Below are 11,920 nucleotides of genomic sequence, written 5' to 3' on the forward strand. Positions count from 1 at the left end.
CGCGACGGAGCCTTTTTAAAGGCTTCGGAACGGAGGCAGGGTGGCGTGGTGCTGAGAGTACTCGCTCGTCTACGGAGTGAAGCCGCAAGCCATTGACAGAGAGCGCCAACTTCTTCTTTCGACCGATTGGATTACAAACATCAACCCGTGAGTAATACGGAGATTGGAACTCAAAAAAAAATTTTTTCTATTCTGAATCTGGAACGAGCGGGAAGGGGCTAAAAAGGAAGTCCACCCCCCCTCTTTGTAAACAACTTAAAGCAAAGGACCGAGCAGCTAAGGTCGAGGAAATCTGTTTTTTGTTTGTTAGTTAAAGATCTTGACTTCACGGTTTTAACATTATAAGAAGATCTACCGGAGGATTAAAATTTTTTTGGGAAATTGAAGTTTCACCCCCCCCTAGACCCGGGAACGTCCTAGGAGAAAGCCTGTTGTATCGAAGAGTTTGACAGCTGTCAAGTTAGCTGTCAGTCAACTAGCTGTCAGCTGGAAAAAGAGAACATTGTTTTTGCTGTTTCTGCTGGCTTACTCGGTATAATTTGTTGAAAATAAGGAGGGCTGATACAAAATAACTGGACTTTTGGTTTTGAGCTGAAAGGAATATCAAGGAACTAAAATCCCCCTAGAGGGGTAATAGGGACATTACATTACAAAAATGGCTGGAGCATCTAAATTTCAAGCAGAACTGGACAGAGCATTTGTTCTCTTGGGAAAGTTACAAGAAGAGTACAGTGCTTTGTCTACAGAGGTCTCAGCACTACATTTAACAGTAAACAACTGTCTTGAGCCTGATAAGGATTTGAAACAGGGAGCCCATTCTACTGAACAAATAAATGAAACTGAAAGTGTAGACACGATGGAACAACATGTTGCCTTTGAAGAAAATGAAGGAGGAGCTGGAATTCTGCACGAGTTAAAGGAGAGTGGTAATAGGAGACCTGACATGATGATAAAAAAGGACAATAAAAATTGGATGTGGAAAGCCCGGTTTGAATGGGAGTCCGAAAAATGGAGAGATCCCCTTTGGAGGGGATCGGAAGACCTGAGGATCACAGAATTGTTGAAGGCGAAAGCTGGAGCTTCGGGGACATATGGATTTGTAAGAAATTTGAAGCAAGAGCTAGAATACCCCGTAGGCTTCGCTTTTAAGTGTGGAGGACGGGCTGGAAGTAACATGGATCTTGTTGGGCCGGAGCCTCTCCGAGACTTGGGGTTTAACATCAAGGACTATCAAAGAGGCCGGCAGAAAGGAACTGAGAGAGATATAAGGGCCTCGGACGTGAGATCTCCAGGCTAAAGAACATAAAGACTGATGTATTGGTTGGGGACTGGAACCGGGAAAAGGGTGGGTGGAGGTTGGAAATCCAAAGGGTATATAAGTATAATCTGTCTTTTATTCTTCTTTTCTTGCTATAATTTTTTTTTGTTAGTTGTATGGAAATTGGGGAAACTGTGGAAGGGAAATTTTGGTCGACTTTAGGAAAAAGGTTTAAGAATAAGTAAGGAGGTATAAGTATTGATGTGTAATTTTGATAAGGTAAAATTGGTTTCTCCTCTCTTTCTTTTTTAAATTAAAAGAAAATAAGGCTGGCAAAAATAAATTGAGGAAATGGAAAAAAGAAGCAAAGTAAAATAATAGTATGTTAGAATAAACGTTTAAGTTAGGGTGAAGAAATAAGTTAAGGACTTGCTGAATTGACAATTTAAATTGGAATACAAGAAGGGGAGGTGCGAGGAGGTCTGAGAAATAAGGTTAAGGAAAATAAGTATCTGAAACTTTATGTGTTTTTTCTTCTTTCTTTTTTTTTATTATTTTTCTGTTAAGTTTGGATTTTAGTGTTGTTTTTAATTTGGTTATTTTTGTGTTTTTGTTTGTTATATGTTTCTTGAAAATACCAATAAATATTTAATTAAAAAAAAAACAACAAGATGGGCATAAAATGATGATGATTGTAAAAAGACCAACACACACATGCAATAATAAAGGTAGATTGATTCAACAGGAATGTGCAGAATTTGCAGAGTCCATACTTCAGTGGTGGACCATATGTTTTGCAGCACATGGAGTGCATCTCAGTAGCAGAACACACGCTTTGCAAAAGGTTCCAGGTTTAATCTCTGGCAGCTCCAGTAAGGGGTGTGAGAGCTTCCTGCCTGAAATCCTTGAGACCCACAGCCAGTCACTAAAGACAATATTGAGCTGGAATGGACCGATGATCTAAGCATAAAGCAGCTTTCTATGTTCTTATCTTCCTGAAGAGTTTTGATAAATCTCACCAAAACTTCTCTTGCTTTCTTTTAAAATACCTTTGAAGTTTTTCACAAACAGTAATACCGAAAGACCTTTTTAAAAAAATTCTCACTGCCAGTCATATTTAGGGAGAACTCGTTTAAATTAAAAATGGTGAGAAGCACCCAAAGCCTCAGCTATTTGGGCAGTGCTATCGTTCCCAGTGCCCAATGGCAGGCGGATACAGCCAGCCGCAAAGTAGGTATGGCATAAAAGGAAAACAGCTCCTCCTCAAACATTAAATAAGTGGGGCACAGGCTGGCAGGGGGAAGGGCAGGAGGAGGGAGCAGGGGTGGTGGCCAGAGATCAGTCCACGTTAGCAAGCGGGGGACAGGGAAACTTTGCCAGATCTTCTGTTTCACATGCCTACATTACAGCATGCAAGCAAGACAAGATGCAAGCAGAGTAGATTGTGATGGACTCTTGGGGAAAAATAGGTTGCTTTTTTTTAAGCCAGAGAGAAATAGAAATATGGTCATCTTTCGTTCTCACCCTCACAAAGCCTTGCTCATTTCTGACCACCTTGATGGTGGTGTTATAGACTGTGACTGTCACAGAGCCAACATACGAAACACGAGTATTTCCCCTGTTCTCATTCTTGGCTTCAACACTGAAGGAAGGAAGAGTGGCATCCGAGCCACAAGTCTTGGCAATAGTGTAGGTACAGGTGCCCATGAAGTCAAAATTCTTCCCATCGAAGGTGTGATAATGAGGATCTCCCTGGGCCCAACAGCTGGATTCAGACTCTGGCACACACACTGGATCACCTCCTATGATTTCACACTTCTCCTTCTTTCTGCACTGGATCAAGCTGCATGGAGACACTGGTTTGTCTGAAACGGAACAATGGTGGTGTCATTGCAAAAGCAAGCATTGTTAGTAACTAGTGGAGGATGTGGCAGATAGACAAAACAAGGCAAGAAAAACAAACAGGCTTCTGAATAGCCACTTAATCTGGTTGCCTCATGGACATTCCGATTGCTCAGGGAATAAGGCAATCAAGATGGTGGGAAGCTGAATTTCACATACTGATTTGAACCAGTCAGACTGTTACTGCAGTCTAGAACTTTGTAGGTCTCGTGTCATGTCCCCTTCCCTCTGGAAAATGGGAAACTTGGGTCTCAATAAGATTTTCCAAACTTGGTACAAAAAGTAAAAATTCATCAAATCAGACCATTTTACAATTCTTTAACCTATATTATGATAAGTATTCCAGGCAGAATGGAATAGTGAAAACTAGGAGATGATTTTGGACCCTAAAATAGTGGCAGCTAAAGTTCCATTCCCATGTCCATTTTGAGCTACTGTGGTCCTCCAGTTATCACCCATAAGGGGTCACTTTCTTTGACAATCTACAAATGAGCACACAGTAATGTTAAAACACAGCATCCAGTGCTGGAAAGCAAAAAGATGAAAAAACCACTGGGTACTCAATAGGATGTAGCCAACTTTAATTATTTATTCAAAACCCTCATTTGTAGCATAAAAACCTAAAGTATATGCACAGATTCAGATACTTACTGCAAGAGCAAAGGGCCACAGAGCCATAGCCATCAGCATGTACACCTCCAAGGATGAAGAGCCCAAAAGGAGCGCTGGGATGCTCTACAGAGAGGGCACTGGCTTCTTTGCCCAAGCTAAGTTGACTGAAAGAATACTCTGTTCCAGGGATGCGTGTCCACTTGGCATCTGTAATGGCTCTCTTCTCTAATGTGATCCCATTTGAATCTAAGGTTTTTGCTACAATGACAGCAAAATTATCAAATGCCTTAATCCCATCAATGTGATATGATGTGCAATAGCTTTTTAAAGCAGGAACATTGATGAGGAAAGGGTCGTATTTCTTGCTGTTACCAGCAAAGAAGAAAAGGACCTGGATTCCTGCATTGGCAGAGAAGAAATAGGACTGAGATGGCTGCATTTGAAACTGGATGACTTCCCCAGCCACCGCGCGGCGGGAGCTTGGAGTGGCCCCAGACTGGTATTGGATCAAAGTGTTATCTTGGGAAGCGACAACATACACAATGTCAGTCTGAGTTTGGAAGGGCACTGGGGGAACTATGAAGGTGGTGCCCCAGCTGGAAACAGGCAGGAGCTGCTCAGCAACATGGTCGCAATATGAGAACTGCTTGACACAGTTGTGCCCACTCAAAACAGCCACGGGCGCAACTGATTCAACCTTGGTGCCAGACAAATCAGCTGAGCTTTGCAGCTGGATTGCTTGGAAAGCTTTCAGGTCAACAACAAGCCTGCTCCCTGCAGCATAAACCTTCCCTTGGAATGTCACAGCCCCTTTCAGGTGAATAGTGACTTGAGTGGGAAACTGATAGGCTACAACTGCAAATTCCTTGAAAGTGTTTGCCGCATTCCCCACTGGTGTTACTACATAATATGATGTGCCCAGCTGCTGAACTGGGTAGACAACTGTGGCAGCACTTGTGGAAAGCTTGTCGTTGTAAGAAAACACCGATATATCTTTGTCAGCTTGGATCCGCACAGTCTGATCAAAAATGTCGGTCCCCTTCATCTCTGAGGAGGCTGGGACCACAACTGACACGGTCTCCTTCTCATTGACAGAAACCGTTTTCCGAAATGTAGATTTGTTCACTGTGACTGTGATGGTGGTTGCAGGATGATATCCAGTGATAAGCAGATCAAGTTTAGGAGTGCCCTGACTTTTGAATGAGTTCTCCAGGAAGGCTGTGATAAATTCCGTCCCTCGGGAACTTGCTCCACAATACCCTGCAAGGCAGAAGGAATGGATAATTAGTCAACTGCAAGTATCTCAGTGCTGGGCTTTAATCTCTTGATGTGGCAACGGTTAGAGTTTTTGTATAATGATCTGATTAGTTTATCTTACAGCAGTAAGAAAATGATTACTCAAAGGAACCTAGTAATATTCCTGTTTGGTTGTATTAAGGAAGTGGTCTCTGAGGAACAAATGATTATTCATCTGTTAATACATTATGAACCCTCCCTTAAAAATATCCAGCTTTTCCTATGATAGCCTGCATCCCAGAAGGAAGTTTTGATTGTAGCCTGGAGAGGCTTCTAGTGAGACTCTGTTACCCAGGCTGTCATGTTCCAAGCAGTTAGAGGTTGGTAGCTGTGTTGGTCTGCCATAGTTGAAACAAAATAAAAAAATTCCTTCCAGTAGCACCTTAGAGACCAACTAAGTTTGTTATTGGTATTAGATTTCGTGTGCATGCTCCAAGCAAACACAGTTGTTCCAAGCAAACACAGTTGAAAGAGCACCTGGTAATTTTTTTCTCTCTTTGTTCAACTCCTCCTAGAAGCATTGAACCAAGATATGGTCATCTACATGCCACACCTTCCTTTCCCATTCTCTCACAATTACTGATCAGCATTTTGCAGCATGATAACAGAACCACTGGCGGAGAAACAGGGGTGCGGGGGAAGCGCACCGCTCCCGGCGGCACAATCCTGGTAGGGTGCCATCGCAGCTGGGGGCCCCCCCACACTGGGCGTCATGACCCCGGGACGTGCACCACACCCCCGGGGTGCATGCCAGCCATGCCCCCACCTGCTCTCAGACCCTCCCCCTCCCTGCCAGAGCTTGAAGCTCCACCACTGAACAGAACAAGAGTGTTGGAGTGCAGATGCAGGAATGCAGGTGGTCCAAGTGAATGAGTGGGTGGCCTAGGAAGATGGCTGCGTGTGTGCATGGCTGAAGCTGACAGTGGGGAGCCCAAGCAAACAGAGATGGAGGCAGAGCAGGCAGTCCAGGCAAAACTGCAGAGGAACAATGAGGACAGACTGAGACAGCTCCCTGTGACTGTCTTGCCCACTTCAGCCTCAGCAGCTTCAGAAGCCAAGGAGGAGGGAAATGGATGTGGGCATGTGCCCCAGGTGAGGCACTGAGGAACAGGCAGGGCTGGGCAGGCAGCTCACCAGCAACAGTCCTGCTCTTCCACTGCTGCCCATGGCTTCCCTCGTCCTCACCCTCTGCAGTTAAGTATGAAATGGCCCTGGCAGCTGGGTGGGATGTCTAATGGGAGGGGACATAGTTCAGGTGAGCTCTGAGTGGAAGAAGGCACTGTGTTTGGGCAAGCTGTAAGGGGCAGTAGCAAGGTCAGTGAGAGTGCAGAGTTAGAAAGGTGGTGGAGTTGTAAAAGCAGGAGGAGAAGGGCTTGATAAGGTGTATAGGGAGGAGGAATGGGAATGGATGGGTGTAAAGGAAAGGGAGTTTGACCAGGTGTTAAGGAATGGAATTGGTGAAGGGGTGGGGGATCTGTTAGGGTGAATGAGCAACAGTACAGCCCCTACCCCTACCCTAGCTATATCGGCAAATTTGACTTATGTACTATATGAACAGATCATGTATTGTTTTTTTCAAAAAAAATGAATTAATGAATCAAAGGTATTTCTCAGCTACCCCATAACAAACGTTCTCTTACCAAATAATAGTTTAAAATACGATGATTAAATAAACAACAAATAAGGTGAAACACAGCAAATAGGGTATGTAATTAATAGGGTTAAATACAAACATGCCATCAAAACTTTTCAAGCCCCAAAGTCTTTAAAAACCAGATGGAATTTTAGAAAGACGAAGGTGCTGCTGGCTCTGGAAAGAATACAAAGCAGGGGCCAGGCGGAACTCTCTGGGGAAGGTGCTACCGTAGACTGGGGTGCAGTCACTGAGAACAGCAACTGAATCTATGAATAAAGGCTTCAGTGTTTGAGGTCTTAACAGTGTGGAGAGAATGGAGAGAAAGAAGAACTGCTCCTTTGTTCATATATTAAGATTTTAGATTGTTAGCAGAGTATTAGCTGAGCTGAGAAAAATAGACAGGCTTGCCTTTTGTAAGTTGCATTCTGTAAATCTTTGACTTTAGACATTCAGAATCAGTGCCCTCCAGATGTGTTTGGACTCCAGGTCCCATCATCGCTGACCATTATCTTTGATGTCTGGGGACGATGGGAGATGGAGTCCAACAACATCGGCCATGGGTTCCCCACAATGGTAGGGACTGGGCATGTGTTAACTCAGCCAACAATACATTGGGCTGGGTGCCAGATAGCCATAGACACAAAATGGAATTCTGGGTCAAGGAAAGCTTTGCCAGGCTGTGAGCAAGTGCCTGTTCTGTCAGCATCTGCATTTGCCCCACAGTGACAAATGTGCAAGTAATGTCTCACTTGTAGGGCCAACCTGCAGGTTACCGATTAGCACCAAACTCACCAAATAGGAGCGCCAGCCAGATCCAAGGCAGCAGCAGTCTCATTGCCATGGCTAAAAAAACAGCAGAAGAAAGTAGTTCAAGTAATCTGCAGATCCAAGGTAAATTCCCATCCTCCGATCTGATCATTTGTCTCTTGAACATCTACAACATGCCTTCTAGAGTCTGCATGGCAACATATATGAATCGTGGCTCCCACAGCCCCTTTTACTTGGCTCAGCAAATTGTAACCATCTTTCTCAATTTCTTTCAAACTATGGTTGCATGAGACATCTGATCAGTTTTGCCTTTGTCTCACAACTTTTCCCTGAGAAAACCCATTGTTTAACACTAAATTGGAACATATGTCAATCTGCAAAATACCGGATTGCTGTTGACTCTGATTCAGTGCTAAACCACAGGTTTTCCCTCAGGGAAAGTGGATGGGTGGCTGAGCCTACAGATGATAATCAGAAATGACTGAAATCATTTTTTTTTTAAAAAATGGATAAAGTCTTGTTGGCATAAAAGGATATTCAAGACACATCTGAAAACTAACATCAAGAATCCCAGACAAATGTCTGCTGCAAGAGAATTCCACAGCATGGGAATAAATGTCCAACTTCTAACTGAAGCCAGTCGGGCTTCTGATACATGGGGGGCAACTAATAGTACTTGACAGACCAACATGATACTGATATCAATAAGGAACAGAAATGTTCTGTTACAGATCTTTAACTTGTCGTCTGCAAATTCTAACAATTCTGTTTCTAGATCCTGAAATTTTGTTGATTTATTTTCATTTGGTGCATATATCCCTACTAGAATTATTTTTTCTCCTTCAACTTTAATTTGTACCATTAATTTTCTCCCTTTCTCATCCTTTTGAATTAGTTGTGGTTCAAGTACAGGTTTTATGTACAAAACAATTCCACATTTTTTGGAAACATCTGATGCAATGAAATGGCTCCCTAACCTCTTATTACTCAAAATTTTCTCATGTTTTCTTGCAACATGGGTCTCCTGTAAGCAAATTATATCCAAATTCTGTTTTAAAACTTCATGCCACACCCTGTTCCTTTTTATATTGTTGTTAAAGCCGTTAACATTCCAGGTTAATAATTTAAGATTTGCCATTATCTGATTCGTTTAAAAAAGATTTGCTTTTTTTGCCCTGCTCTTTCAGTCTTTTCCAATTCATCTCATTGCATTTCATAAGGGGTTCTAGAACCTCTCCCTGAGCTTTGAAACTCTGGGTCTTTACCATGTTTTTCCAAAAATTCCTGTACCTGACTCTCTGAGACTAATCTAAATCTCTTTCTCCTGTAAGTAAAGGAAACTCCCTACTCATCATTTGCCAATCTGGTGTCCTCCAGGTGTTTTGGACTACAGTTTCCCCCAGATGTGCTTACAGTCCAGAACATCTGAAAGGCATCCACAGCTTGTATAGTTGGACTGCTTATATTCCAAATGGCTTTTCTGCAGACCATAGGAAGCTGCCTTATACTGAGTCAGACCATTGGTTCATCTTGCTCAGTATTGTCTTCACCGACCAACAGCAGCTCTCCAGGGTTTCAGGAAGGAGTCTCCCCCAGCCCTACCTGAAGATGCTGGGGATTGAACCTGTGGCCTTCTACTTGCAAGGTAAAATGCTCCATCACTGAGCTACGGCCTCACCAAGGAGATCCCGGCATGCAGGTTACTTACCTGTCCACATATCAAAGCATCACCAACTCAACAAAGGCAGGCAATGACCATGCTTACTTTCTGAAGGCGTCTGGTTAGTTCAGCACTCAAAGTAGCTGGGCTTATATAGCAGCTTACTCTTTAGTAGCCCAGCCAATGCTTTAAGGGGGCAGGGAAAAGGGCAATATCACTTTCTAAGCAGGAAATACTGATAACACAGTCACATAATCATCAGACCTAGTATGTGAATATGCAAAATCTATATTCTATAGCCCTCATTGTGGTTATAAGCAGGAAATTTGGAGGAAATTTGGCCATTTGTCTGATCCAGCTGGTTCTTATCTTCAGCAGGCTCTTATCTAAGTTATGCTGTCTGGTCAATATTTGGTTTCTCCTAGAACTTAATATTCAAATTGCCACACAAAACTTAGTAGCTTACATAGCTAGGACATGCAAAATAGGTTTTATTGTTTGGCAATTTCTGAAAGATCAAAAATGATTGGTAGCAATATTAGATTCCCTTTGAGGGACCAAATTTGCAGTATAAGTGTGACCCTGAGCTCAGAGTTAGAGACAATCATAATCCTAAGGGCTATACTTGTGGTGTTTCAATGTATGTGAAACTAGGTGAAATAGTTGCAGGAACAGACAAGGAGAGTAGCAGGCTTTTAATCTCTGATTAATCTGCTCTTACTGTATTTAGTGTTTGGTGTGAATTACTCTGAATATTATTTATTTGTATGTATAGCCAAAGTCATTACAAAAGATAAAATACATAATAATAAAAACAGGATAAAATACATTACACAGGTAAAATAATGATTAAAACCAGATGATCTATCAGGTAAGAGTTTGCTCCTCTGAAGAATTTATCTTATCATCCCCACTAGGGCCCTTTCTTTCTTTCTTTCTTTCTTTCTTTCTTTCTTTCTTTAGATTTTATATTATTTATTGAATTTTGAAGATACAAAAAATAGAAAAGAAGAAATGCATAGACAAACAAAAAATAAACTGCTATTTACACAAACAAAGATCATACCCGCCCCCGTGACTACCTACCACCACACCCACGACTTCCCTCCACCCCATCTCGACTTCCGTATAAATTCGATACAAAACACTGCAATCTTTTGAGTTATTGTGTTTTATTCTCTTTATAATATAATTTGTTAGTGAGTTCTATTTCACTTTACTCCTTTAATCTAAGCATATCACCATGTTCTTTCTGGATCAGTGTTTATCCATATATTCTTCAAAACATTGCCATTCCTGTTTAAGTTTTTGATTTGACTGCATTCTTATAAATGCAATTAGCTTTGCCATTTTCATAAACTTGCTTAATTTATATATCCAGTCAGCTTTTGTAGGTATTATCTCACTCTTCCATTTGCTGGCAAATACAATCCTGGTGGCTGCTGTAGCATATAGAAAAATTCATTTCTTATTCTGAGGTATGTCTTTTTCCAACAGGCCTAATAAATATGCCTCTGGTTTCTTTTGTATAGATGCTTTTAGTACTTTTTTGAATTCTTCGTGAATCATACCCCACTACCCCTTTGCTTTTTCGCATGTCCACCAGGCATGAAATCATGTTCCTTCTTCTTCGCCACATTTCCAGCATAGGTTGGACTTCTGTTTGTAGATTTTGGCTAACATGGATGGCATTAGGTACCAACTAAAAAACATTTTCTTAAAATTCTCTTTTATTTCATATCAAGCAGTGAACCTAATGTCTATGCGCCAAAGCCTTTCCCACTGGTCCACACAAACTTTTTTCCTTAACATTGCACTCTAAAGCAGGGCTCAGCAAACTTTTTCAGCAGAGGACTGGTTCACTGTCCCTCAGACCTTGTGGGGGCCGGACTATATTTTTGGAGGGGAAATGAACAAATTCCTATGCCCCACAAATAACCCAGAGATGCATTTTAAATAAAAGCACACATTCTACTCATGTAAAAACACCAGGCAGGCCCCACAAATAACCCAGAGATGCATTTTAAATAAAAGGGTACATTCTACTCTTGTAAAAACATGCTGATTCCTGGACTGTCTGTGGGCTGGATTTAGAAGGCGATTGGGCCGGATCCGGCCCCCAGGCCTTAGTTTGCCTACCCATGCTCTAAAGGGAAAATAGGCCACCTTTTCAGAAGTGTGGGGGACCTGTCCCCTAATAAAAAGTTAATCAAACACCCAATCTCCCAACTGGGAGATTTAAATCTTTGAGCTATGCTGCTCTTCTCATTGATTGGGCAAACCAGTAAGTAGTGGGGTAAATCTTCAGGCACATTACCTCCACATGGGCAAACTCTTTCTACTTAAGGAATCTGCAATAATGATATTCTACTGTGGCAGAGTGTATAGACAGGAACTGAAGTGCTATAAAGGAACTGGGTATGTTTAGCCTGGAAAAAAGGAGACTGAGAGGAAATACAATAGCCATCTTCAAATATCTTCAGGGCTGTCACATGGAGGCGGCAGCATGCTTGTTTTCTCCTGCTCTGGAGCGTAAAATTTGAACCAATGGCTTCGAGTTGCAAGAAAGGTGATTCTGACTAAACATGCGGGAAAACATTCTGACAGTAAGAGCTGTTCAGCAGTGGAACAGACTCCCATGAGAGGTGGTGGACTCTCCTTCCTTGAAGGTTTTTAAACAGAGGTTGGATGGCCATCTCTCATGGATGCTTTAGCTGAGATTCCTGCATTGCAGGGGGTTGGACTAGATGACCGTTGGGGTCCCTTGCAACTCTAAGATTCTATGATT

At 42.2% G+C, this 11,920-nt stretch overlaps 1 protein-coding gene across 1 annotated transcript; it reads right to left on the bottom strand.

Moving 5' to 3' along the window:
• Positions 1 to 2,782: 2,782 nt before the first annotated feature.
• LOC310768787 (IgGFc-binding protein-like) lies at positions 2,783 to 9,256 on the bottom strand. The gene is made up of 3 exons (XM_083627564.1): positions 9,181 to 9,256; positions 7,497 to 7,547; positions 2,783 to 5,032 (listed from the first exon to the last, which is right to left on the bottom strand). Exons 1-3 carry the CDS (start codon positions 9,188 to 9,190, stop codon positions 3,762 to 3,764), a joined length of 1,332 nt encoding a protein of 443 aa, XP_083483690.1. The 5' UTR covers positions 9,191 to 9,256; the 3' UTR covers positions 2,783 to 3,761.
• Positions 9,257 to 11,920: the final 2,664 nt, after the last annotated feature.

The sequence above is a fragment of the Podarcis filfolensis genome, assembly GCF_964270895.1.
Source record: "Podarcis filfolensis genome assembly, chromosome: 8".
NCBI lineage: Eukaryota > Metazoa > Chordata > Lepidosauria > Squamata > Lacertidae > Podarcis > Podarcis filfolensis.

Excerpts from the sequence above, each read along its gene's own strand:
- LOC310768787 (XM_083627564.1), bottom strand. Across the intron at positions 5,033-7,496 it reads CTGGCTGGCGCTCCTATTTG|GGTATTGTGGAGCAAGTTCC; the intron begins GTGAGTTTGGTG and ends TCTGCCTTGCAG.